The sequence below is a fragment of the Chlamydotis macqueenii genome, chromosome Z, assembly GCF_036417535.1.
Source record: "Chlamydotis macqueenii isolate bChlMac1 chromosome Z, bChlMac1.mat, whole genome shotgun sequence".
Taxonomy (NCBI): domain Eukaryota; kingdom Metazoa; phylum Chordata; class Aves; order Otidiformes; family Otididae; genus Chlamydotis; species Chlamydotis macqueenii.
Window position 1 is genome coordinate 9,773,365 of NC_141593.1, and position 27,230 is coordinate 9,800,594.

At 55.2% G+C, this 27,230-nt stretch overlaps 1 protein-coding gene across 1 annotated transcript; it reads left to right on the forward strand.

The window, feature by feature from the left end:
- The first annotated feature begins 1,965 nt into the window (after positions 1-1,965).
- On the forward strand, positions 1,966-27,148 carry LOC104475484 (receptor-type tyrosine-protein phosphatase T). The gene is made up of 28 exons (XM_086770370.1): positions 1,966-2,092; positions 9,073-9,255; positions 10,576-10,818; positions 10,955-11,194; positions 11,733-12,023; positions 12,377-12,474; positions 13,807-13,999; positions 14,222-14,333; positions 14,458-14,704; positions 14,960-14,999; positions 15,537-15,648; positions 15,807-15,874; positions 16,160-16,302; positions 16,443-16,530; positions 17,135-17,205; positions 17,619-17,655; positions 19,779-19,876; positions 20,040-20,156; positions 21,224-21,381; positions 21,460-21,595; positions 22,327-22,476; positions 22,653-22,752; positions 23,295-23,374; positions 23,823-23,957; positions 24,354-24,479; positions 25,077-25,234; positions 25,522-25,657; positions 26,253-27,148. The coding sequence occupies exons 1-28, from the start codon at positions 1,990-1,992 to the stop codon at positions 26,325-26,327; spliced, it is 3,738 nt and encodes a 1,245-aa protein (XP_086626496.1). The 5' UTR covers positions 1,966-1,989; the 3' UTR covers positions 26,328-27,148.
- The last annotated feature ends 82 nt before the right edge of the window (positions 27,149-27,230 follow it).

Below are 27,230 nucleotides of genomic sequence, written 5' to 3' on the forward strand. Positions count from 1 at the left end.
GGGGAAGTGTGAAGAGTAAGAGAGCAAGAGGCCTTCCTGGCAATTGCTTGGGCCACAGTTCCTCTATGGCTTTTGAGGTTTCAGAAGGGCTTTTGGAGATGCCATGCAGTATTAACACAGGACATGACAATTATTGTGCTGGGAGTGGTGCCCAGAGGAATAGGGAATGTGATTTTTTTTTTTAGACTTTGGAATTTTTTTTTTAAGTTTGTGGAATTTCCCTACTCATTTTCCAAAGATCCTCCAAATGAGGAACCTATTTCTACTGACGTGGGTTGCTTTCACAGCCCTTTAATTATTTCTTGAAAGAGGAGTGGTTGCTTCCCCCCCACCTCACAAACCTCCCGCACAAGGTGGAGCACAGCTCCCCCCCAGTCCTCACCCTGGGATCCCTCCCAGTCACCCCCTGGGATGTACCCTGCTGCGATGTGGGGTCCTGACCACGCACTTGCAGCCCCAGGGCACTTCTGCCAGGGGACGTGTGTTTGGGTACAGCAAACTCTCTATGTGTGAGCTTCATGTCTGAGTGAAGGAAACAAAAAGGCAGGCTCCCGGGAGGACACACTAACTCTGTGGCAGGAAAAGATGAAACCCAGGTGAAGGAGAAGAGGCTGAGGCTGCCCTTCTGAGCCAGGAGGGCACAAGGACAGTGCCCGGGAAGACTCCAGCTCCATCCCTGAGAGGTAAAAGACTGATGGAGTTCCTGCTCTCAAGCACCATCATTGCAGAAAAAAAAAAAAAAAAAAAAAAAAAAAAAAAGATTAAAACAAGACTTATTACACATTTTGCTCAGGGTAAGATTTTTGGGGTGGCTGGGGAGAGTGTGTTTGGAGAGGGCCACCCCATGCTGGCCTGCCCAGTGCTGCTGAATGAAGGTGTGTCAGGGTGTGCAAATCAAACGAGGGATATGCAAATCAAACGAAGGACGTGCTTCAGCAGAAAGCAGAGCCTGACCACAGGCATGGGAGTACAGAGCCCTGCTGAAGAGCACTATAAAGAGGAAGGCCATCGCAAGGGGCAGCAGCCCTGCTGCAGAGCCTCAGAAGGTATTTTGGGGCTTGTTTTTCTCCCAGCTGTGTGTTTCAGCTGGGACGTGAGCCAAGCACACCCAGCAAAGGCTGCTGGGAGGCTGGGGAGGCTGGAGGAGCACAAATTAATCGAGTTCTGCCCTGGGCCGCCTCTGAAGGTCGGGTCTGCTGCCGTGGCCGGTGCCACCAGCCTCCAGCCGCACAGACAGACTCACCAGCAGCCGCTTCCCTGCCCACTGCTGTGCTTGTGACACCTTCTCACCCCTTCGTGGTCATTTCCGCTTACAGCATGTGTTGGCTACACAACCTGCCATAACACTTGGGCTACAGGTCCTGGGGCTCTCATCCGCTTGTTCCTTAGCATCTGCTCTCAGCCCAGTCTTGAGTACCGAGCCATTTCTGCCAAAACCTTGGCTTTTCTGCCCATGGCGTGCACTGCCAGGTAATTAAGATCATCAGTGCCCTTCAGAAGTCCTTTATATCATGGTCCTTATTAAGCAGTACCAAGGTGAGGGTTGTCCTGATGTAGTGTCTGCTTGACTTTTCCATAACGGTATGGAAGTTGCATCTTCCTGCAAAACCGCAGTCATGAACCAGCACAGCTCACACATCCTTCTGGGACTTCTGGGATCTTACCAGGAGCGGAGGTAAGCCAGCTTTTGTGTCCAGTAGCTGCTCCTGCCAGAAAAACCTGAAAACTGTGGTTGTCAGACAAGAGATTGGAGAGCAGTAAGATTGCAAAAGGGGTGTGAAGCTGCCCTGGTGCACAGAAGAGAAGAATGAAAGTGGTGCTGACACTGGTGGAGGTTCCCTTTCCAATGAGGAAGCCTCTTGCACCAGATGTGATTTCTCTGCGCGGCTGTTTCCTTTCTGCGCTTGCACCTCTTGCAGTCAGACGGGTGCGCGGCGAGGCAGCCGGCGGGGCTCAGACCTCAGTCCTGCCCTGGCAGCGTAAGCAACCATGGCCTTGCGATGGATATTTCTCCTGTTCCTCGCACCTCTGCTAGTAGCACAGTGGCAGGAAGAGCCGGACTTCAACGAGTCTGCAGAGCCCCAGGAAGCAGGTAAGAAGTGCTCGCTCCTCTCCCCACAAGAGAAGGTTTTGCTGCTCTCCTGCGGCAAGGATGCTGTGTGTCTTTAACGCACGCAGCGTGCAGTAGGTTTGTCAGAGAGGACTGCAGCTAATGTCCATACTAGGGCCCAAGACGCTCAGGCATCAGTGGGGTTGTGGTGGGATGAAGCTCAGTTTGGGGATGGAAGCTGGCAGACCTCAGTGTGCTGCAAAAGCCTCTGCAGATCATTCCTCCATGGAGTGAGCAGTGTCCCTGGGCTTTGCACGGTGTGTGGATGCCACGTCCTTGCCACAGTGGAGATGGGTGCTGGTGCCCAGCAAAGACCTGAGAAGCTGTGAGCTGAGCCCCTGTGTGTCCAGGAGACCCTGGGGAAGAGGAGTTACGATGTGCGAGGATTATTCTTTGGCGGGCTTCCTTGGTGCTGGAAGGCCAGGGCACTCCCAGGGCTTTGCTGGGCTCTTCCAACGCAGGCTGTACACTTTCATCCCAACAGAGTCACTTAGCAGGTACCTGTAGCCTCACGTTATCTGGCCTCCCAGGAGGCTGGTGAATCCGTCCAGCATGGCACTGCCTGGGGTTTGAGCTACGGTCCAGGGACCATGACCTTGTATTGCTCTGCATCTGTCTTAATTGGAGTATTTCTCTAAAACAACCTTGCTGGAGCTAGATTATGAAAATCATTACACTAGCGTCTACTCATGTCGTCCTGACCGGCTGCAGGGATGTGTCTGGGCTGACACAGGCTAGAGAAAATCCTGTCGATTCAGGACTCTGATTGTGACAGAGGCCAGGTAATGTGACCAGGACCTTTAGTTGCTGATATGATGTGACAGCAGCGTCTGTACTGTGTGACATGGGCCACAAGAGCCCATTCCCAGGGGAAACATGTCCCTGTGGTTGCAGGGAGTGTGAGCACAATGCACTGTTACTCAAAAATCATAGGCTAAGCCCGAGACAGAGGATATCCTCCAGCCCAGAGTGACTTCCCCTTGCCCCTGTCCCCCACTGAAGCTGTCCTCCCAGGCCAGCATGTACCACCATGCCCAGGTGTTGTGTAGGTCTCCAGCTTGGTGCGCGGTAAGGCCAGGACATGGCCATGCCGTGTGTGGTGGGACATAGCGGGGACCTGGTGGCCAACAGACCCTTGGTGTGCTCTGCACCCAGCCGTCCCTGGAGCAGTCTGGGGCTGTCTGCAGCAGAGACGATATTGCTGAGTTTGCACCTTGGTGTTTTTGAAAAAAAGGAACCAAGACAAAAACATCTGGCAGCTGCACACAGGCAGCCCTGCCTGCATTCTCAGCATGTGGGCTTATTCCATCCCAGGACCCGTGCCAAGGTTCCCACCTGATGGATCAAGAGCCTTCTCTCACTGAGGGACAGGACAAGGGGGATGGCCAGGATGGGGCTGGAGGGTCCCTCCCATCCCCGTTAGGGTGGAATGGGTCTCTGTGCGGCAGACAGTGGCAGTGGGACAGGGTAAAGCTGTTGGGCAGAGATGGGGGACATGGGGACAGGGCATGACCCAAGAGTCCCCTTTCCCAGGGGTCCCTGAGCATCTCCCATGACCCTGGCAAATGTAGGGTACCATTGAGAAGGTGAAACAGCCTGGTGTGGACAATGGACAAGCTGCTCCCACTGCACATTGCTGTCCCCTTCCCGGCACCCTGGTCCCCCCACAGTGCAGGGTTGTCCCCTTTAAGTAGAGCTCCTGTGCACCAAAATCACTGGGCCAGCTTCCCCGGCTCGCCATGTCCCTCATGCCAAGCACTGACTGCCGGCAGCACCGGTTCCTGAAAAGTCACCGGGGAAAGGCTGTGGGCCACTGGCCGGCAATTGCCGAGGAAATTAGGTCAGATAGCAGAACTGCATCCTGGGCAGGAGGTGAGGGCACACGGCAGCGGTGCTGGGAGCCCGGGGAAAAGCAGAGCGACTGCAGGCAGAGGATGTGGTCGGTGTGTGTGGTACATGAGTGAACCAGCACGGCACTGCAGCTCTGCTCACCCCGTCACAGTGGCATCCTGCACTGAGCAGCGTGCATTGTCTCATTGTCCTATTGTCATCTTATCGTCTTACTGCACTGTTCTTACTGGGGTTTTTTTGTCCCCTGAAATGCCCCACCTATACAAAAGCCTCATCCCCTTACAGTCCCTAAGGAGGTAGGTGGGGAAGCTGCTAGGGGATGTTTTCCCTGCAGAGGCAGGGTCCGCGATCCAGGATGGCCCTGGCTGCTTTCCTATCAGCTTTGCTTGACACAATGCAGTGATTTAGTAGCAGCTGACAAGGAGCCCTAACTAGGAGCGTAGCTGCAGTGCCTGGTGGGTGGGAGGCTCCTGGATAAAATAAGGCCACGCTCGAACCAAAAAGTTTTGTGTTAGTGGGACTCAAATTCTGAACAGTGCCTGGAGTAAATCCTGTGGGGATCACAAATGCTAAGAGATGCTACGGAGCGGGGCTGGACCTCCTTTGGTCTGTGATCTGCATGCTCCACCATGCTGCCACTTCCCTTTACCAGAGCACAGACTCAGGAAACAAGTGTTTCACCTCCTGTTCTCAAAACCCTCTCAGATGCCCTTTTGCACGGCAGAGCAGTGCACGTTAAAGCACTGCCATTTCCCTGCTTTTCCCGCTGTGCCTTGCTCAGCGACCTGCTTTGAAGCCTCCTTGCCCTGGGGTCTCTCTACCCCTTCCCCACCTTCGCTCTGCCCATTGCTCTTGATGATTCACTCGGTGGCTCTTGATGATTCACTGGTTGCTAAAGGTGAGTACAGAGACGCTTTAAGACCCATGCGTGTCTTCTCAGTGGCTTGTAACACCACTCTCCACTGGTGGAAAAGCGGAGCGTTGAGTGGTTGCTCTTCTTAGCTCCTCTTAGCAAGCACATGGCATCCCCCGCAGCGATGCTCCAGCGCGCTTTGCTGTCACCTCTGTCAGCTGCCCAGAAAGGGGGAAAAGGGTTGAACTTTGCCTGCTGCTTCTTAGCTTGCCTTTTATTCTTCATGTACGAGATAATACAATGTCAGAAAGTACATCTTTTGCGGGTAAGCAAAGGGCTGAACCCAGGAGCCTGACCTGAATTGCCAGCACAGCTACTTCTCTTTTCTCCTGATCCTCCCTGACATCTGCTTCTGGGGCATGCTGGGGCTTTGTTTTGCCTGCCAGACTCTTTTAACTCATTTGCAGCACGGTCAGGCAGTCCAGATATTTCTGTAAATTGCTTTCTATATTCATGAGTATTAGACAATAATGAAAAGGAGGGTATTAATTTAATAACATCAGCTGAAGAAAAACATAACAGCTAATCTCTGTATGAGGCAAATAGACTAACCTTTTGTTACCACTCCTGCCTAGGCACTCAGCATTCTCCATTTTGCAGAGAACGCACATTGAATGTTGAAGAGGTTCCTGTTTGGTCACAGCTGCACCATATTTTCCATGCTGAAATTTCACTTGTCTTAGCCTCTTTCCTATAGTTGAGGGTGGAGGCCCTGTGGGCGGCTATCTGCATACTGTGATACTGGGTGAAAAACAGCGTTTGATGACTGTTTCTTTACTCCTCTGGAGGCTGTTGGTATCTACAGGGCTAGAAGCTGAGTCTTTCTTTCCACTGTCCTTCTGAGCACCCTCCTGTCTCTGTCAGTGCCCTTGCACACCAGCACATGCATCCATCTCCTTTGCACAAGTGGTGAGCTCCAGCCTGATGGAGATCCAACACCCTCTGACCCACACGTGCCACGTGGCTTCCCATGGCCACAACCAAAGCACACAAACAGCCACCATGGGCGCCCTTTTCCCATGGCAAATATGTCCTGGTTTTAGCTGGGATGGAGCTAATTTTCTTCTCAGGTAACCACTGCGCTTTGGATTTAGTATGGGATTTGGTACGTGAAGAATATGGAGTGATTGGGGAAAGAGTGCAAGAAGGGCGAGGACAGAGGTGTGTCCCCCAGCATCTCGACTGCACCAGCAGTCACAAATTAGTTTCTCCCAGTGAATCTCAAGTGGTAATCACAGACCTGCTAGGTTTGGGCTTATAGGAAGAAGTGAAGTTGAATTGTATTCAGCAATGTTCTTGAAACAAAAACTCACGTGGACTGATGGTGTCTTCTCTTCCTCCTTTTGCGGGGAACCAGAGACTTCTAGGCTTTACCCTCACGCAGTCATCAGAAATGCTGCCAGGAAGGGCTCTGAGTGGCTGCAGACGCCTGAACACAGACGGTGTCGGTGCTGCGACACCCTGTGTGCCTTCAGCTCCTCTGCAGCAGCAGGAGGCGAGCGCTGGAGGGGCTGCGACGGCACAGACACTGCTAGCAGGATGCTCCACGCATGGGAGGTGAACAGGGTTTGGCAGCCCCCCAAGCTCCCTTTGCAAAGCAAGCAAGCTCCTTTTATCCTACCCATCTCTCTGCCAGACAGCATTAATTCCCAGGCTGATTTCTGAGGCTGGTGCTCTCCCCTACAGCAACACTCTCCAGGCTCTGGCTCCTCTGAGGATGGGCATGAGCTGTGGGCTCTGCCTGCCTTTTCTGATTTCTCCCACCCAGACCTCGGGCTCTGCCCAGCGTGGTCCATGCCCAGCCTGGGTCTGGGTGCTGTATCAGCCCCCGCCTGCCCCGCACATGACCACGACAGGGCCAAATCTTGCAGACCAAAGTGCATAGGGAAGACTGGGGGGAAGAAAAAAGGGGGCCAAGTGCCCACCCCCACAGCTCAGAGGGCTCGGAAAGGAAAGGACGAGTTGCAGAGGACAGGTATCCTGCTGGTGCTTGCAAGGGGCTCTGTGGGCACAGCCAGGTACCAGGAGGGAGCGAGAGGTTTTGCCTGCGGGACTGCTCACCGGTGCAGTCCTTGTGCCAAAGGGCAGACGTGGCCACCGACACACTGCTGGCACACGTGTGGTCTTCGCAGAAGTGCGTTTCAGCTGTCTGCCCTTGCCTGATGCCACACTGGAAACCACCCCGGATTGCAGCAGCATCCTGCCACACCCTCCTAGCAGATGCTGAGAGAAGGACTGAGGACATAGAGTAAAACTGCGCCTTTGCCAGGCCCTTTTCACCTGGAAAAAAGGAAAAGGGAAAAGATTCTGACATCTCTGGCAAAGGATTAGTGTTGATAAATGCCCCAGTTTAAGATAAGTGATTCACTAGAGTCCTGGTGACGGTGGCCAGCCTAGTCAGAAATGTGTGGCTGTTGTGTCAGGTGCATCCAAGGGATTTCTTCACACCCACTTCCAGCCTGGAAGCCCCACACAGCACCTATTTACTTGTACCACCCGTAACTAAGGAAAGGCTGAACCAATCCTAAGTTCCTGTCAACAATAATTAGTTCATTTGTGGTTGTTATCAGCAGCAAATGCCTTGCTTACACAGAGGGCACTATAAGTTTTGGTGCAAGGCTCAGGGAGGGCTGGGAGCAAGGCAGAGCTCCGGCGTGCAGCTGCAGCCACCCCTGCCAGCAGCGCGTCCGTGTTCTTAGGAAGGCACTGTCCCAGATATCTCTCAAAATCTGCACCTGTGTCAGCAGGTTGCACAGGAAGCAGAATTTCTCTTTCCCTCTCCTCATTTTCCGCCCGGTGGGTTGCCATGTCCTTTGCTGTCGATGGGTTTTGTTTCACTGCGGAGACTGTAACAGCTACCAGGAGGTACGGAAGCTCGTAGAAAAGGAAAAGCAACCAGTCCCCTGTGCACTGAAGGTCAAGACTGGGGCTGTCTCCACCGGAGAGGTTTCATTCCCTTAATCTGCTTCTTGCTTGAGGTCAGGCCCCACAAACCTCTTTTCAAGCAACGATTGTTCACGTTTCTGCTGTGACTCTGAGCTGGAAGGATCCCCATCGATGAATAAACTTTGTACAGGCAAGATTTGGGACCCTGAAATGCAAAATGAAACACTGGACGTGCCTTCACGAGTAGCTCGCACTTGCCTGAAATAATTACTGCTCGGTTTGCCAGTCTGGTGGGATTTTATTCCATTTATTTGGCAGGGGCTTTATTCTGGCTGAGATGATGCAGCTGTTGTGGGTTTTTGGCCTGCCACATGAGGAGTGCAGAGCAGTCACCGTTTTGTGGTGGGTCCTAGTGCCATTAGGATGCTTTGGGAAGCCGTGCAAACTGTGCCTGCCTGGCTGCGCACCAGTAACTTTGGAGAATGTTTGGGTACTTACGGCTGAATTTGTTCGATGAAGAAAGCTCACAGAGAGATACATTTCTTATTGCGTGAAAACGGGTATCTGGACAGAGGGTAGAGTCTCAAATGCAGACAGACAGAGGCACTCTGGTCTAGAAACAAATGGAAAATGAAGATTTACTTCCACTGATTACCCACTCTATGTGTTGGAAGATGCAACTAAAGATGCAGCTGGTTAAACCTATACCTGCAGTTCCTGTCAAGTCCCTTCTGCCAACGCAGATGTGGGGGTGTTGTCCCTCCCGGGAAAGGATGGGAGGGGAATGGGACAGGAGGCACCCAGTCCTGGGAGCCAGTGGGTACTTTGGGCAAGGGATGGAGCACAGGGAATAACAAGTGCAACCTGCAGAGCTAAAGTCAATTGTCGCCTTGAGTGGGCTTTTTGCTGCAAATATGTGTGCACATAGGTGTGAGCAGGATGATGGGAATGCAGGTGAGTGGTGCCAGCGGAGACTTACAGGGTCTAGGGCACTCCCGTAGCCCCTCTCTTTTGGGGAGACAGCACAGCAGAGAGCAGCATCCACCGGGCTGCCGGATCCCAACAGCTGGGATCCCTCCGCAGTGCGTGGGTGGGCAGGAGGGCCCACGAGTAACCCTCCTGCACTACCCCGGAGGGTGTAAGGAGGGTGAATGCACCCGGGTCTGGGGCCTCATCCTGGCAGGTGCTCCTCTCTGCCACCCCTCTGAAGTGAGGGGGACCAGCACCCCTCTAGATGGAGCCTCCTCACCCTCGAGGATGCTGCCGCAGCTCGGTGATCCTCAGGGCTCTCCCTCATCTCCTTTGCACACAGGGAGATGTAAAGTTCCCTCCGAGTGGGACCCCAACCTGCGGTTTACCCCAAACCGGAGCAGCTACGCCTTGAATGATTTGGTGCAGCTGAGCTGTGATGGGGAGTATGTGCCATCGGTCCCCCAGATCAGATGCATTTCCAAAGGGACCCAGACCTTCTGGGACAGAGTTGCCACCTGCGAGGGTAAGCACAGCCCAGCACCACCCTGGCGCCGGGGTCCTGAGCTGGCGTCAGACAGGATGACATGATCGTGCTTCAGCCCCACCTGGGTGACAGTCCAGGAACGGGAGACCTGGACGCCTCGGCTTTCCCCCATGTCTTGGCAGTGCCAGGGCACCTTCTGTCTCAGCACCATGCCATGAGGAGCTGCTGGTGGTCTGTGCTCCTGGGGAGGGGTTCAAAGGCAGGAACCCTTCCTGGCCAGCGTCCCCTGTCTCCACATGGAGAGCTGGAGCTGTGAAGCTGAGAGAAGGAGGAATAGCCAGAGGGGTTCAGCTGGAAGCTTTGGCACTTTGCTTTGCTAGCTTCCCTGAGAAGCTTCCCTGGGGTTTGGGTGAGCTCTGGTGGGGAGGTTGTCACTGCTGCTGTGCTCACCTGAACGTGAAGAGGGCCAAGAGAATGGGGTCTCAAGCAGCCCATGGTGGAACTGAGGGGAGCCTTGGGACTCCTGGAGATAGGGGTGATGATAAGCCCTGTGCCCCCTCCCACAGGGGCGCGTGGTGGGAGTAGAGGGACTCTTGTGTGAGTCCGGTTGAGTGGTCAGAGTCATGGGGAGGAGAGAGCTATCCCAAGCCTCCCCTTTCCACCTCCCAAAGCCACTCCTCACTGAATTTTATCTCTTTCAGAAATGTGCAAAAAGCCTGCTTGGTGGGACCCAAGACTCCAGATGACACCACTTCGTGGGAATTACAAAAAGAATGAAGAAGTGACTCTGAGCTGCATCGATGGTTTTCAGCCATCCCTCACCCATGTCAAATGTGCAGGGAGAGCTGAGCCATTAAACTATTCTGGTTCTCCAAATGGAGATGTGTGGCTGGGGAGGAAAAGCAGTGGTGTCTGGATCCACATTGAGGGGAATGTAGTGTGCATTGGTAAGCAGAGTGTCAGGAGGTGCCTCTTGGGGAGCTCCGTGGTCAAATCCTGCCCCATTCATCCATCTCTGAGCTTCCACCATCACCCCTGTGCCCAAGGATGCACTTCTGGTGCCTGATCTGGGCCACTCAGATCTCCCTGATTTTGGTACCTGAGACCATTCGCCCACTGAATTCGGGCACGTCCTTGTCCACCACTCGCCTGGGCAGGCCCCAGCCCCGATTCACTCACCCACAAGGAGACCCCCAACAAGCCTTGCCCAGAGGTCGCATCCTGGCAGATGGATCTGTCACCTCTCTTCTCCCTTCAGGGACTGGAGGGATTGCTGGAGATTGCCGATACCCCACCGCATACCCTTAACCCTCCTTGAAACCTCCCACCCCGACCAACACTTGTTTTCACTTCTACCAGAAATGTGCCAAAGGCCTCACTGGGGCCGAGGACTCCGTCTTGCACCAGCCCAGAGGAATTACAAGAAGAACAAGGAAGTGACGCTGAGCTGTCCTGAGGGTTTCCAGCCATCCTTCACCCATGTCAAATGTTCACAGAAAGTCCAGGACGTCAGTTATGGGAAACCTGTATACACAGATCTGTGGTTGGGAAGGGACAGCAAAGGTGACTGGACCCACATTGAGTCCAGTGTGGAGTGCATTGGTAAGGGAGGCATCAGGAGCTCTCTCCTGCCTACACCACTTTGCCTCAACGTGAATGACTGCTGATATCCCACCAGCTACCCCAGCCCAGCTTGCCACCTCCCACCCCAACTAACACCCACTTTCACCTCTTCCAGAAACGTGCGAAAGACCCTGGTGGGACCCAAGCCTCCAGCTGGCACCAGACCAGGAGAACTACAAGAAGAACGAGGAAGTGACTCTGAGCTGTCCTGAGGGTTTCCAGCCATCCTTCACCCATGTCAAATGTTCACAGAAAGTCCAGCACATCAGTTATGGGAAACCTGAAACAGATCTGTGGTTGGGAAGGGACAGCAGAGGTGACTGGACCCACATTGAGTCCAGTGTGGAGTGCATTGGTAAGGAAGGCATCAGGAGCAGGATGGTTCTTTGCAGGGGCAGGATGCTGGGAATGTGTCTGGATGAGAGTCAGCATGAGAAGCTCATGACTGTGGAAGCAGCTCCTGCAAGACCAGGATGAAATGTGTCTCGTTGTGCTCTCCACAGCACCAAAGGATGCCTGCAGCCACACAGCTCAGAGGGTGTGAGGTCAGAAGGACCTCTTTGTTGTGCCTTATGAGCTGTGATGTAGCCCAGGTGGGGACACACTGTCCTGCACTTCCCTCTCCTGCTCTTGCCATGTCCTGATCTCTGAATGAATGGGGGCAGTTATCTTACTGGGGGGGATTCTCCCAAAAGGTGACATGCAGCTTCTGAGAACACCATGACCCCAAACTCCTCCTGATGTCCTACCAGAAAGCTGAAGTGACCAGTGTCAGCCTCTCACTTTCCCTCCCACCCAACTGGGTGGGGAGCAGGGCTGTCTGACTGCAGCACCTTTGCAGGGCTGGGAGGGGAAGGGAAGGGAGTGACCCTCTTGCAATGTTTCCTTCACAGAGATCCTCCAGGTTTTGCCTGGGACTTTGGAGGTTTCCAGCACCAGCATCAAACTCAACTGGACCTGCAGAGTCCCTGACACCTGCCGGCACATGTGGGCCACATGCTATCTGGCAGGACCTTCCTTCCCTCCCTGTGAGGCTGAGGAGGTGAAGGGAGAAGAGATGCTACACGGTGAGGAGGGAATGTTCACCTGTCCCACTCTGCAGCCCTTCACTGTCTACAGTGTCACCATCTCCGTGCCACCCAACACAATCCTGTACAGAGGACACCTCAGGACAAAGGAAACGGGTATGTGTCTACCCACATGAAATGTAAAGGTGCCCTTTGCCTGACAGCTCAGCCTGATCCTCTACTTCCTGCAGTGATGGTCCTGGGATCAGGGCAACTTGCGACCCGTGGGGCTCTGGGGAAGGGGCTGTGCAGAGCCCTGGAGCAGGGCATGACCCTTCCCCACTCTCCCACTTCTCACCACACAGTTGCTGCTGCTGCTTCTGTGGCACATGCAGCCTTTGTGGGGGACAAGCCCTCCTCAGGGGTCCCTTTGCAGCCTGTTCCTTGGGCAAGGTGCTGCCTGCACCCTGCTCTGGGCTCAGCCCCTCCTCACTGTGCCCATGTGTGACCCCATCCTCCTGTGCTTCCAGTGCCGGACAAACCGGAGAGGCTGTGGCTGGATGCCAGCACGGGGTCACTCAGGTGGAAGGCGCTGCCCTCCTGCAAAGGGGAGATCATGGGATACCAGGTACCAGCGGACCACAGACTGCCCGTGGTGCCCCTCACCGTGCAAGGCACCTCTGTGCAGGCAGCCTGGGGAGAGTGGGGAAGGGAAAGCTCTGATGACCTGCACCTCCCAGCCAGTCCAGCTGAAGAGCTGGCTGTGATGAGCAGGAGCATTTTCTGTCTCGTCCTCAACATTGCGCGTGCTGTGGGGCTGCCCAGAGAGGTGGTGGGTGCTCCCTGCCCTCTGCGTTTCCTCCCCCGGTCCGCTCGGCCTGTGGTTTGGCAGACTTTGCAGCTCGGTGTGCAGCACTTGGTGACGTGTCTGCTGGGGTGGCCTCTCGGGGTTTCCTGTGCCTCTTGTGCGCTTGTTTCTGGTTCCTGCCACAGCGAAGTCTGTGGTTTGAGTCGTCCTCTGCAAATCTCTCTTCTTCTAGGAGAGTTGCACCATTCCTTTGAGTTTTCCTCCGTGCATGGTTTGAATTGCCTCCTGCGTCTGTGCATTTGGGGCTCTTGCCATGGTGCAGCCCTGCTTTCTAGCACTGAGGGAGGCTGAGACCCTTACCAGTGTGCCCTGTGCCCTCTCTAAGGACAGACCTCTCTGTGGGGTGACGGGGACGCGGACAGGCTGCTTCTTCATGCTCCTCTTAGCTCTTTCCTGTAGCAACCAGCAAACAGGGGCACTGCTGGCATTGCTTATCAATCTGTTCCAGCTGGAACAGACACCTCTGATTGTGAAAAGAATCCTTTTTGCTGCCTTCAGCTAGCTGCTTTTTTGCATATTCCCAAGATGCCATTTCCATAAAGACCTTGACAGCAGTGAGGATGGCCTGGGATCTCATGAGAAACTCAGATGATGCATTGGCAAACAGGGAGCATCCATCTGTATCCCTTGTGGGAACGCTGTCTTGTCCTTTTCTCATAGACAAAGCCTTGAGAGTCCAACCTTGCACAGCAGCAAGGAGAAGTTTAGGGCCTCTCTTGTTGGAGCCTGCAGTGCTGCATCACCATACCAGTGACCTGTCCTCGGGCTCATTACACGTATATAGACCTCTTCAAATGAACAGCCTCCCTCCTGCCCTCAGCTCTTCACAGAGGCTTGGTCCTTTTCTCACAGAGGCAGCCGCTCTGACGTCTTGAGCGCTGGCTCCAAATTCCTCCTCTCCTCCTTTTGTCTGCTTTGAGGTCCACGCATGGGGCCAAGGCTCCTGCTGGCTTCTCTCCAGGAGCTTTCACAACTGGGGCAGGCGCAGAGAAGGGGAGGCTCTCAGGGGTGCTTTGCTCTGTCTCGGTGTGCTGTGAGCAGGTCCAGAGGGCAGGTCGAGCTGCTGCCCTCCAGCTCTGTCTCCTCCTGCAGCTGAACATCACGGCCAGGAGTGCGCAGGACGACGGCTTGCTGGAGATGGAGCGGCTGCGGCTGAGCAGCTCCATCACTGAGCACCCACTGCCTGAGCACAGCCCTGGCAGCAGCTACGTGGTGACGTTGCAGGGACTCACGGCCAGAGGAGCTGGGGCTGCATTGCTGTGGGAATTTAAGACCAACGGCTCTGGTAACGCTCGCTGTGTCCCATTCTCTCTGGGGTTGCCGTGTCATGCGCCTCAGCTGAGGCAGCTCCCTGTCCCCAGCCCTGTGGCCTCCCAGCCGGCGCTGAGGAGCCTGGGCACAGAGGAGCTGTGCTCTGCAGCTTGCTGTGTCCAGGACTGCCCCTGCTCCTCACACCGCCCCTGCCATCCCGCTCGCTGAGGCTCGTCCCCCGGGTCTGCCCCTCCAGACACCCCGCACCCTCTCGACATCAGCTGCCGCAGTGTCCGTGACATCTCCCCATCCCAAGGGACGGCCGTGCTTCCCCTCCACCCCATCGCCCATCCTCCCGAGGTCACCAGGTGAGTGTGGCCCCCAGCACCTTTGCTTTTCGCAGCCCCAAGATGGGTTTCTCCACTGGCAGCCGCCTCTGTCCTGCTCTCCCTGTCCCCGTCTCCCCTGGCCCTCTCACTCCCTGCCTTGCAGGGAGCACCAGCTCATCGTGGCTGCGACGCACAATGGCACAGTGGTGGAAGAAGCCTGCTCAGGGGACCTGCAGCCCTTCAATGCCACCTGGCAGCCCGGCGCCTACGTGGCTGCAGTGCTCAACCTCACTGCCCCTGTGGACTTTGTCTTGGGCAACAGGACCTACGGGCAGGGTTACCACAATGCTGCCCTCCAGCCGGGCTGGAACTACACGGCCCTTCTCCGCCTCATCCACCACTCGCAGCAGGTACCCGTCACGGGGGCTCCTCTCTCCTTGGACACTGCCAGCCAGAGTCTGGGCCAGTCCGCCAATGGCAAGCGGCAGGGCTGCACAGGCTCTGGTCCTGGTCCCTACACTGAGAGCCCAAGCACCTTGGCAGGACAGTGTCCCCAGGGTCCTTGGCCACAGCTGGGGCACTGGGTGGTTGTGGGTGGGTGGCCTTTTCCCCCAGGGTGGGCAGTGGGGCAGGAGTGACCTGACTTCTTCCATCTTATCCTACAGGCAGAGAAGTTCACTTGCATCTGCTACAGCTTCTCTTTTGGTAAGTGCGCTCTTCATTCCTGGTGCCTGAGGGTCTCTCCGGGGTGTTCCCTTTTCCCAGCCTTGCTGCTTTCCGTCGAGAAGCGCTGGCCAAGCTCAGGAGTGGTAGGATCTCATTGTCCTAAATCCATTTTCTTCAAAGTTCTCTGTATCTTGCGGCTATCTATGGTAGATGGGCTTTGGGAAACCTCAAGCCACTTGGCCAGATGTGGCACTGATGTCAGTGGACACTCTGCATCATCCCTGCTCTCATCACATATTGCATCTTAGTCCTTATGCTCCCCTGAGGCATGTGCATCCCCAGAAATGCAAACACCTCACCAGGCTCTGGCCATGCCTGAGGCACTCAGGGAGACAGGGCTCGTGCTGGAGGGTGTTGCACCAAGCAAGCATCTGCTCTTTCTGCACGAGCTTAGCTATTCTCCAATGCAAAGCCTGTGGTGGGTGATGAGGGAAGCTGCTTTTCGCTTCATGCCACAATGGGATCTCCTGACACCTGGTTCAGGCTGTGCAGGAGCCTGATCCTGGGCTGTGCTAGTTGCAGGGAAGGAGTCGGTGTCCTTGCTGGGCAGGATGCCCGTGGTTACTGCAGTAGTGCTGGTCATTGCACTCCTGGCCCTGGGGATTTTGCTGCTCTTCGTGGTCTTCAGGTCAGTATGTGCCTCACCTCTCCCAGTCTGTGAGGCATCCAGCACCTTGCACTGCCAGGAAGTGCCCAGGTGGACTCCGAGATAAAGCAAGGTGGGAGGCAGGGCTGTTACATGGGCAGCAGCCTCTCCTCTTGTCTCTCTCTTCTGCTGTTTTGCAGGCGAAGGCACAACAGTTCTAAAACCTTGGAGAACAGCAGCAGTATCCCCTTGCGAAGACGTCGAGCAGGTGCAGTATGAGCAGAGGCCCCACACACCTTGTCTGGACAGACTGTCTGTTAAAAGCATAGCGGAGGGCTTACAGGCTCTGTAAGATCCTTAGAGGAACAAGGAGACCAGAGCGGGCTGGTGTGGGGAAAGGGATGCCTCCCAGGAGAAAGGGACCTTCATGGGGAGGGACAATCTAAGGTTTGGTGGGGTCCTGCCCACCACAATGCCAGCTCAGTCCCAGCTGCAGAGCTGTAGGGCCAGCCATCAGGTGCACGCTGAACTCCTGGCCTCATGATCTCCATAGGTGTGGGCAAGATGAGCACACAGATCCCGGTGGAGGAACTGCTGGAGACTCTGAAGAGGTTTAAGAGGGCAGAAATAGAGGCAGAGCAGACAGAGGATGAATCAGTCAACAGGCATGGCGCTGGGCGTCTGGGAGAGTATGAGGTCTGGTTTAGCTTTGCTTTCACACCTGGCTGCACTGTCCACCCAGCCCTCATCCCTTCCTTGGGTGTGCGATGCAGTTGGCCTTGGCCAGCCCTAGAAAACGTGCCAATGCAAAGTCGGCTTGTCTTCTTCTTCTGCAGCAACTGTCCTCCACTTTGTTGCATCCCTGTGACGCCGGGAAGGAGCTGTGTAATCAGAGCAAGAACCGGTACAAGAGCATCATCCCATGTAAGCAGAGCTCTCTGGGGCTGGCACAGGCACTTGGAGGTGGTTGGGTGGTACAGGGTGATGCCCCTCCAGCTGTTCAGCAGTGCTGACCTCCTCACCTCATCCTCTGTGAACACTGAAAGCCGGAGGGATTTTCCAGAATTGTCTTGTTGGTCCCACTGTTTTGTATCCAGTTGGAGAATCCTTGTCCTGCTCCTCAAATCACTCTGTAAGCTTAATCATTCATCACTGCATTCCTGTTCCTGCTGTTAGTCCTTGCTGAACACCGCATTTTCCTATCCAGAGGTGGCTGTTTGTAGGAAAGAAGAGGGAGTGACCCAATTTCTGTCAAAACTCAAAGCTCCTCTGGGCCCCACATGCTGTGGATATTTTGCCATTGCATGAAGTCTTCCCCAAACCCACATTGCATTTCCTGCTGTGCCATGTCATCTTTCATCTCATCAGCCATTCTTTACCTCTGAACATGTCCTGAGGTCTGGAGTGCTGCTGAGGAGGGAGCAGGCAGACGCAGGCTTTCCTAAATTACATTCCCCTCCTTCAATAGTCACTTCGTTGCTGCCCCAAAGAGACACTCCACTGACTCCCCACCTCCCTTCTCTTTCAGATGATCACTGCCGTGTGGTGCTGAAGCCCTCTGACACGGGGAATGGCTACATCAATGCCAGCTACGTGGATGTAGGTAGCAAGGAATTCCTGCCCTGGGCAGGGTAGAGGTCCCTGGGCAGGGCAGGAGAGGTGCTCAGCTGCTTTGGGTGAGGACAGTCCTCACATGGGTGTCCCCAGGGTCTGGCATTTGCTGCCCTCAAATGCTGGCAGATCTTGGGATGTCACTTTTCTTCACTCCTCTCTGAGCTACCCAGAGTACTCTGGGTTTGTGTGTAGTTCTCATCTCTAACGAAAAGGGACTTGTGTGAGGGGACAGGAGCCAAGATTCAGCCCCTGGGTACCCACTGTCTACTGGCCAGGAGTGGTACAGTGGGACATGCTGTGCCGAGGGCTCTGGTGCCTGTGGGGATGGGTCCTTTATTTCATTCCCTGTTAAGTGTTTGACCCGTGTGATCGGAGCTGTTTGAACCTCTCCCCAACAGAGCTACCGGAGTCCACGCTTCTTCATCGCAGCTCAAGGTGGGTGCTCCCAGCCGTCACGCTCAGGAGATGCCAGTGTCTGCTCTGAGGACTTTGGGGAGTGGGGAACTGGGACAGCAGCCTAGGGGCTGTTAATGGCTCAGTGCAAGGCCCTGTATCTCTTGGGCCTCTGTCTTGGACAGTGGTTACAGCTGCTGCAGGGCAGGGAAGGCTTAGGGGCCAGTGTCCAGAGCTGGTCCCTGCACTGCCCAGGGTGAGGGCATGGTCCTTCCACCCACAAGCTTGTTTTTTTTTCCTTTTGGTGACTGGCACAATAGGGACAAACCTGCAAATGCCTGACACATCTGCACCCAGTGCACTTGGAGACAGGCTCCTTCCAACGACACAAATCCAGGATGGGTTACCTGCTCTGTGCAGCATGCAGTGAGGAGGCATCAGGTTCCTTGCAAAGCTGCAGAAATGCTCTGAGGTTGCCCCGAGAGGTGGTACATGCCCCACCCCTGGAAAGGCCAGGGTGTACGGGGCTCTCAGCAACCTGATCTGAATTACAGAATTACAGAATTACAGAATTACAGAATTATTATCAAGATTGGAAAAGACCTAAAAGATCATCCAGTCCAACCATCACCAATACTTCTCAGCTAAATCATATCCCTCAACACAACATCCAAACGTTTCTTGAACACCCCCATGGTCGGTGACTCCACCACCTCCCTGGGCAGTGCATTCCAGTGCCTGACTACCCTTTCCGAGAAGTAATATTTCCTAATGTCCAGCCTGAATCTCCCCTGGCGCAGCTTGAAACCATTGCCTCTAGTTCTATCACTCTCTACACGAGAAAAAAGGCCGACCCCTAGCTCACTACAACCTCCCTTCAGGAAGTTATAGAGAGCTATAAGGTCTCCCCTGAGCCTCCTCCTCTCCAGACTGAACAATCCCAGCTCCCTCAGCCGCTCCTCATAAGGCCTGTGCTCCAGACCCCTCACCAGCTTCGTAGCCCTCCTCTGAACGCGTTCCAGGGCCTCAATGTCTTTCTTGCAGTGAGGGGCCCAAAACTGAACACAGTACTCGAGGTGCGGCCTCACCAGTGCCGAGTACAGGGGGACAATTACCTCCCTGTTCCTGCTAGTAACACTGTTTTTGATGCAAGCCGGGATGCCGTTGGCCTTCTTGGCCACCCGGGCACACTGTCGGCTCATGCTCAGCCAGCATCAATCAGTACCCCCAGGTCCGTTTCCTCCACACAGTCCTCCAGCCACTCCGCCCCAAGCCTGTAGCGCTGCCTGGGGTTGTTGTGGCCGAAGTGCAGGACTCGGCATTTGGTCTTGTTGAACCTCATCCCATTGGCTTCAGCCCAGCTCTCCAGCCTGTCCAGATCCCTTTGTAGGGCCTCGCTACCCCCAGGCAGATCCACACTCCCAGCCAATTTGGTGTCATCTGCGAACTTACTGAGGGTGCACTCAATGCCCTCATCCAGATCATCAGTAAAGATATTGAAGAGGACAGGCCCCAGCACCGACCCCTGGGGAACACCACTTGTGACCGGTAGCCAGCTGGATTTAACTCCATTCACCACCACTCTCTGAGCCCGGCCCTCCAGCCAGCTCCTTACCCAGCCAAGAGTGTACCCATCCAAGCCATGGGCTGCCAGCTTCTGCAGGAGAATACCGTGGGAGACAGTGTCAAAGGCTTTGCTGAAGTCTAGGTAGACCACATCAACAGCCTTTCCCTCATCCATCTGGTTGGAGATGTCCCTGCTCCTTGCAGGGCGGTTGGGCTGGATGGCCTTTAAAGGTCCCTTCCAACCCAAACCATTCTATAATTCTATGATTCTATGAAATAGGATCATAAATGTGGGTGCAGCTCATGGTCATCTTAAGGGTCTGGACATGGAAGCCCCTGAAGCAGCAGTGAATCTCTGTTGTACCCTGGGCTCACCAGCCCTCCCTCCTCCTTGTTCCAATTTCTGCTGCCAGTGATGAAGCCAAGGTGCCCCAGCATGCCCTGCCAGGCTCTGCTGTGTCCAGGCTCTGCAGTGTTAGTCCCCTGGCAGAGGGAAGCCCAGGGCTGCTCATACCCTGGGAATGTCTGAGCCATGCCTGGGAGGAGCTACACCCCCATGGCTTGGACACTGGCACAGGGCTCTCCTCTTCCACCCCAAGGACCCATGCCTGGGACGGTGGTGGATTTCTGGCAGATGGTCTGGCAGGAGACGACTTCAGTCATTGTGATGCTGACGGGCTTAGTGGAGCAGAACAAGGTAGAGAGACCATCTCAGCGTGTGCTCCCCAGAGTCGTTCCTTTCCTGCTTTGCTTTGCTTTGCTCCCAGTCCAGCTGCCAAGGAGGGCAGGGAGCAGCTCTTCACCACTGCTGACTTGCAATGCTCCCTTCATGGGTTTGCTTGTCTCACTGCTGTTGACAGATCAAGTGTGAGCAGTATTGGCCAGAGCAGGAGCAGGTCTACGGGGACTTCAGGGTGACACTCAGCAACACTAGGACCACCATGGGCCTTGTCACACGCATCTTCTGTCTGCAGAAGGTAAGCCTGGCGTGTACATGACATGGAGATGCAGGATGCTTTTGGGTTTCAGCAGCTGGTGGGAGCTGTTGGCCAAGACCTGGTCTCCAAGGTAGGTGTTGCTCTCACTGGATCCCCTGCCAGGGCATTGGCCCCAGATTTCTGTGCCAGGCAAAGGTAATTGGTCTGCTCCAGTGATCATCCCAGCTGAGTCTGGACTGGTGATGCACATGGGCAGATCATGCATCCCTGAGGGCTTGGGTGAGGTGATTACAAGGGGCATAAAAGCTGTTAAAGGGTATCAAATGGCATCTCTGTACATCCAGGATGATGGGACAGGTGCATGCCTGTCACCTGGGCCAATCTGCAGAAGGTCCACATTGAAGCTCTGTGGTCACAGCTCTGAAGCCTGGACATATAGTTTATGGTTTAAGATAACTTACATAATAATATTTCTCAACATGGGCACCTCTGCAGAAGTTTTACCTCAGAAAATAATCAGAAACTGATGGAGCTGTAAGGAGGGGTAAACTGCTACAATATAAAGACATTGCAGTTACTCATATTCTTGTCTTTTCTTGTCTTTCCCAGAGCAAAATCTAGCTCAAAGGTAAAGCTTCAAGAGCACCTAATGTTGGGAAATCACAGTTCTTCAGTTCAGGCCATGTGAATGTGATGTTTCGGGAAAAATACGTGATGGGCTGGTAACAAAAGTGACTACATTCACACCAGTGCAGTACCAGCCTTGGGAAACACCTTATTTGGGGAAGCCAGGGCTTTTCAATGACTGTGGAAACTCTCTACACTGTGATTTTTTTTTTTCTTCTGGGGAAAAAGCTGTGTTTTCTGTTCTTGCAACAGAACTGGGGTAGCAGGAATTTTGAGGCAGTGTGCTGGCTTGATTTTCCCTTTGCTGTCTGATGAGCTATAGTGGAGCAGTCATTGCACTGGGGTTGCTGGGGGGAACACGGTGTGCTGGTGCCCCACTGAAGTGGTTTTCTCCACTGCTCCCTACTTGTTGGCATGCGATTACTTCACACAACTTTCCAGGTTGGTTCCTGCACCCAGCCACATCTCCCTATTTATAGGCAGGCTGTGCTCTCCCAAGAGTGGTGGAGCAGTTTCACTACCTGCTGTGGCCAGACCATGGGGTCCCCAGAAACCCTGCCCAGCTCCTGTGCTTGGTGGAGATGGTGAACAAGAGGGGGCTGGAAGCGTCTGCTGGACCTGTGCTCGTGCACTGCAGGTACTGGGCTGGGAGCACTTGGGTGCTGGGGCAAGGCTTGCTGGGCCAGCACTGACTACCAATTTTCTGTATCCTCAGCGCAGGGATCGGGCGCACAGGTACCTTCATCGCTCTGGACTTCCTCCTGAAGATGGGGAAGGCTGAGGGGAAGGTAGATGTGTTTCACTGCGTGCAGAGGCTGCGGGAGCAGCGAGTCAGCATGGTGCAGACCAAGGTGAGGAGAGTTACCTGCTCCCTGCATGCTATCAGGCTGCAGATCTGTTTCCCACCCTTTCCAGGGATGTGGCACACAAAGCCACACTGGCCATGCCGTTCATGGTCTACCCACAGGGAATGGAGCTGACATGTGATGGAAACTGCAGGATCTTTTCAAAGCTGTGCCCAAACCTAGTCAGGATCCACCTTCCCCTGTGACCCCCTGAGGTGCCAGCAGCATTCATACGCACCAGTTGTCCTGGCATAGGAGGGCTGTCTTGTAGGCAAGGAGCATGAACGAGAGTTCACATGTCCTTCAGGCTTTCAGGATGTCTGCCCTCACGGCATCTTCTGGGCAGCAGTGTCCTGGCTGAGGGACTACATCCCCATGGTCTGCTCAATGCTCTGAACCCTCTGGAAGCAACTAGGTTGGGCAGGACCATCCAGCTTCTTGTAAGAGGACTAACCAATTCATTGGCTTCCCCAGAGCAGGGGTTTGGTCTGAGAGGGACCGTTAAACCAGAAGAAGATAGAATCATAGGATCAATTGTTGCAGTTGCTGGCTATTTCTCAGAGCATGTCTGCCTGCACTGAGAGGTGTCTGGCCTCAGGGCCCCACAGCAGGAAGGCTGAAGGACGGGTCTGGCTCATTCCTGGCACAGGTTGATGCCAGTGAGCTCGTGGTCTGAAGTCCCAGGGCTCCTCATGGAACTGCTTCAGACTGTGCAGCTGACCCATGTCCTCATGCAGGAACAGTACATCTTCTTGTATGAGGTGCTGCTCGAAGGCTTGCTATGCGGCAGCACTGGGGTCCCAGTGGAGAGCCTCGCCAGCCATGACCACTGCCTTCAAGAAGCCGAGACCTCAAGGCACAACAACGTCCTTGAGAAGGAGTTCAAGGTACCACCAAGGTTTATTGCACTGGGTCTGGTGTTGCTGGGGCTGGTCTGTGTTTCCTCCTCCTTACTACTCCCCCCTCCAGCTGTGGGATGGAGATGGGGGAGCATTTCTTTGGGCTGACTGAAGAATGGAAGGAGCTGACAGGAAGGACTTTCTTGGCTGAATCATCCCTACAGGCCCTGCAGAAGTTTTCCGAGTTGTTCCAGCTCCTGCCATGCAGAGAAGCAGAGAAAGCCAGCAACCAGCCCAAGAACCGCAAGCCAGGGATCCTGCCAGGTACTGCTGGCAGGGATGGGCGGCCCCTTGCTCTGTGACCCAGCACCTGAGAGCAGTGGGTGGGAGACAATGCTATACCCTGCTGCTTTCCCTCCCAGCACCATGCCGCTGGCAGGTTCTGCCCAGGGTCCAATCGTCATTTTCTGGTTGGCAATACAGAGTAGGCTGGTCCCTTCATGGGAGCAAGACCCCATCCCTGCTTCCTTCTGGCTTGGCTGGAGGCATGCATTCATGGGGTACACCTGAGATAAACATATCCCTGGGTCTAATCTTTCCCAGTGCAGCAGCCCAGATGAGGCATTGGGAAACCATGAGGAGGGTGGACCTGCTGTGCCTTTGTGCCTCCGCCCCTGGGGTTTTGGACATCCTGTGTCAGGCAGCCGTGAGCTGTAACAGCCATTGGGGCTGGTGGTGCCTGTTCATCCAAGCCTCTCCAGCCCGTGCCGCAGGGAGCCACGCTGGCCCCACTGCTTGCAGGGAAAGCCCCATGACAGGGAGAGGACAGCTCATCAGATCTCTCTCTCTGCCCCTTGCCTCTGCAGCAGATTCCTGCCGGCCCATCCTAATGTCCTCGCTGAACGCAGACGGCTCGCCAGGTTACATCAACGCTGTGTTTGCCAACGTAAGGCTCCAGCCCCAGCGCGGGGTGGGAGCTGCTGGGAGCAGCCAAGTCCCACTCCGGGCACCACTGCTCGAGGCAAGGGTAGACCGTGCCGCCCTGGCTGGAGGTGTCCCAGCCCTGGGGCTTCTCCACAGTGACTATTTCCCAGCGGCTGGGGCCCCGCGGCCAGGAGGTGGCCCCCGCGATCAGCCTAAGCCCTGCCTGCGCAGGCAGCTCAGCAGGCTGACGCACAGGTTCTGCCTTCGGGGAGCAGAGCCCCGGTGTGATGAGCTGAGGGATGCAAGCCTGCTCTGAGCAGGGCTGGGGTGCCCTGCATCTTCTCCAGCTCTGCCCCTGGGCCTGCAGAGGCCTGGCTGGAGGGAGGCAGGGAGCCGTTCCCGCTGTCGGATGGGGTGTCAGGAGATGGACAGGGTGACCTCTCTCCCCAACACCCCGCTGTGTTTTGCAGACATACACCGATGAGGACAGAGTCATCATCACCCAGCTGCCTTTCTCCACCACGCTGGTGGATTTCTGGGCTCTGGTCTGGGATTACACCTGCACGTCGGTGGTTGTGCTGAACCAGCTCCAGGAGCTGGACAAGGTCAGCAGACCTCCCTTCTCCTGGCTCCCCGTGAGGCTGGGCAATGTGCTTTCTGCCTTTACCCCCATGCAGCTCTTCTCACGAGAGCCCTGCTCACCTGGAAGAGCCAAGAGGACAGTCCCGGCATTGTCACTACAGCAGTGGGATGTCCCCGGTCCCAGAGCAAAGGAGCATCCCTTGGGTTTTGCTTACCGCTGGTCTCCGCTCTGCAGGAGCATTATTTTCCTGGCTGTAGCACTAGGGGTTGGTCCCCAGCAAATGGCAGGCAGAGCACTCACGTGCACACCGTGGCTTACGGGCGATGGGCTGGCATGAGCACACCCATGCAAGGTGCTGAGCTCTGTCACACTTGCAGGTCAGGGCTGTCTGTGACCACACATGTGTCTCCCTCCCCAGACATATGTGGAGTTCTGGCCCACCCAGGGCGAAGATGCCTACGGCCGTTTCCATGTCCTCCTGATCTCAGAGGAGCCCGGACATGGCTTCACAGCCTGGACGCTTGCCCTCACCAACCAGCAGCAGGTGGGGTCTTTGCGCAGAGATGGCCAAGTCCTTTGAGAACTGCCATTGCAAGAGCTGGGAGGACCAGCCAGGCTCCAGCATCAGCAGGCTTTGATTTGGCGTCAAAGTTGCAGCTAGGGGTGGTGGAGGCCACAACAGTCAGAAGGATCTGACGGGGTCCTGGAAAGGCAGTGACAAGAGCAGGGCCTTTCAGCTTGGGAGGGAGGTTAGTCCCAAGAGAGGGAGGCTGCAGGCAGAGGTACCAGGCAGAGGGACATTTGTGTACCTTTCTAACTTGGAGGACAACAGCCACGGACAGGGTCTGCTCATTTTGGTGGTGGTTCGTGGATAGGGACAGGTATTACAGGTGCCTGGGTGCTGGACCAGCATCAGTCTCAGTTGCACCTGGTGATCAGCTCTTATCTTGTGCTCTGCCCATCTGCTGGTCTCAGAGCACTCAATGGAAGAGGACAGAGTCTGGGTCTGGGCCATCCCACAGCAGAGCTGCTTCCTTGATCCAGTGTGCACAGCTGAGCCAGGACTGACAGACACTGCCCCTCCCTTCTCTCCGTGAAGCCAATGGGTTTCTTCTCAGCCCAGTCTTTCTTCCCCCACTAGCCCAAAAAGCCTGCACTGGAAGTTCGGTTATGGCAACTGGAGGACTGGCCCATGCAGCAGAGTCTTCCCCCACACCCTACCACCATCATCAACCTGCTAGGGAAGGTGGAGACACACCATCGGCAGAGCCAAGACAAACGTATCCTCGTCACCTGCTGGTGAGTGATGTCTCTCAGAGGAGCAGCTGTGGCACAGAGCTGGCTCAGCCCAGGCTGTATCAGTGAACTTGGGTCACAGTAACGTCCTCAGCTTAGGTGAAGGGTGGACATATGGACATGAATTCACCTGTGTTCAGGGAGGAAGGCTTCCCTGTGGAGGCTGGCGGGGTGCACAATCTGTGGATATGACCATCCTGAGAGCCTGCATGGCTAGTGGGACACCTCTGAGGCTCAGCACTGCCAAGTGATCCCAGGGCAAGTGACTTTCCTCTTGCTCTCGTCCACAGGGATGGTGCCAGCCGGAGCGGAGTCTTCTGTGCTGCTAGTTTCCTGTGTGAGCAGATCCAAAGTGAGGGGCTGGTGGATGTATCCCAGGCTGTGAGGATGCTGAAAAGGCGGCGAAGACAGCTGATTAAAGATGTGGTAGGTGCTGACTTCAAACCCAGCCAGGATGGAAACACTGGAGCAAGAGCCATAGCCTGGATTGTCCCAGCAGCTGCCCTAGCACCTAAGTGCTCAGATCATCCTGGGGGTGGCAGGGGCAGATGAGACCTCTGAAAGCCCTGTTTTCTGCTTCTGGGACACACTCAGTCACTTAGAGGCAGGTTCTGCAGAACCAGGTGGGCACCAAAGCATGCTGCAGGCTGTGTTGCCCGTTTCTGGTCCACCTGGCCTGCTCAGTGGGGGGTTGCACTGGTGGGTGCTCAGGTGCTTGTCCTGCACCTACCCCACCACTCAATCTGGGTGCTAGAGGCCATCAGATGGGAGTGAGCAGCAAATGCTTCATGTCGTGGACGCTGGCTCTCCTCTGGAGACCAGCTGACTCCAGCATTAGGGTAGCCCAGCAATCAGCTCCTGGAGAACACATCTGTGATTCCTCAGTGGGAGAAGGCAGACTCCAAGTGGGAGGAAGAGAGTGGGTTGCCTGGCTTGCTCGGGAAGATGTTGGTGACCAAGGCTGGCCTTCCACTGCAGGCACTGGTGCATCAGGTTCTCATGTGCATCCTTCTCTCCACAGCAGCAGTATGGGCTCTGCTATGAATTAGCCCTCAGTTACTTGAATTCATTTGAAACCTATGGGAATTTCAAGTAGAGGCACGGCCACAGCCCTTTCTCTGTCAGGGACTTTGACTCTCTGGACAGCCCTCCATCAGTAACAGTGGAAACCAGAGGAGATGAGTGTGCACAGCCCCAAGATGCTTTCCTCCCTTGAAAAACCATCCAAAGGGTCCTCTGTGGCTGCAGAGCACAGCCTGGACTGCCTCCAATTTGTGGTCAGGCTTCGAAGGAGGAACCTGATCCTTTGCCTAGAGTTTGCGCAGAAACTTAACTGGTATCACAGCCCAAGTATGCAGACCAGAGCAGAAGCACGAGTACTGCACCTGTCTGTGCCAGGGATGAAGAGAACCTGTTGTCTCATCCAGGCTCCCTTGTCCCTTCAGGGAGCCCCAGGGAAAGTGGGTAGCTCCACCAACACCCAAACTGTTTTGCCAGGGGCGCATCAAACAACTGTAAGATCCACGGGGCTCAGGAACACAGGTTATCTGTCCTACTTCAGGAGGAGCATGAAGCCCAAGGCCAACAAGAGCCAAGGGAGGGACAATCCACAGTCCTGTAGGGCTAGCCTCGTCCTTCCCACTCCACACAACCCCTTCCTGGATCTCCATCTTCCTAATGCTGATACAGGTGCTGATCCAGCTCCAGAGGGTCTTCCTCACCAGCCTGCCTGGCTCAACCATGGCAATCTCAGGGTTTAGCGTCCCAACTTAGATACCCTGGATGTGGTTCCAGCAGGGGCTGCTGCACCATGAAGACTGGTTCTGCCTTTACTGCTCAAGGGCAAGGGGCCTCAGAGCCAGGATTGACCCCATGGCTCTGTTCTGTGTCTCATCAATAAAGACTCTGTGCTGGCCATGGTCGTGGTGACATCTAACCTTCACTTTTCTTCCAGGTTTGACCTGGCCCAGAGTTGAGAGCACACAGGTCCCTCAGCCCT

What these genes read in the sequence shown, in the direction of transcription:
- LOC104475484 (XM_086770370.1), top strand. Translation starts at nt 1,990, where the DNA reads ATGGCCTTGCGATGGATATTTCTCCTGTTCCTCGCACCTCTGCTAGTA. An exon ending in CAAGCCAGGGATCCTGCCAG is followed by an intron (nt 22,753 to 23,294) that starts GTACTGCTGGCA and finishes TTGCCTCTGCAG; the next exon opens with CAGATTCCTGCCGGCCCATC. An exon ending in AGCTCCAGGAGCTGGACAAG is followed by an intron (nt 23,958 to 24,353) that starts GTCAGCAGACCT and finishes CTCCCTCCCCAG; the next exon opens with ACATATGTGGAGTTCTGGCC.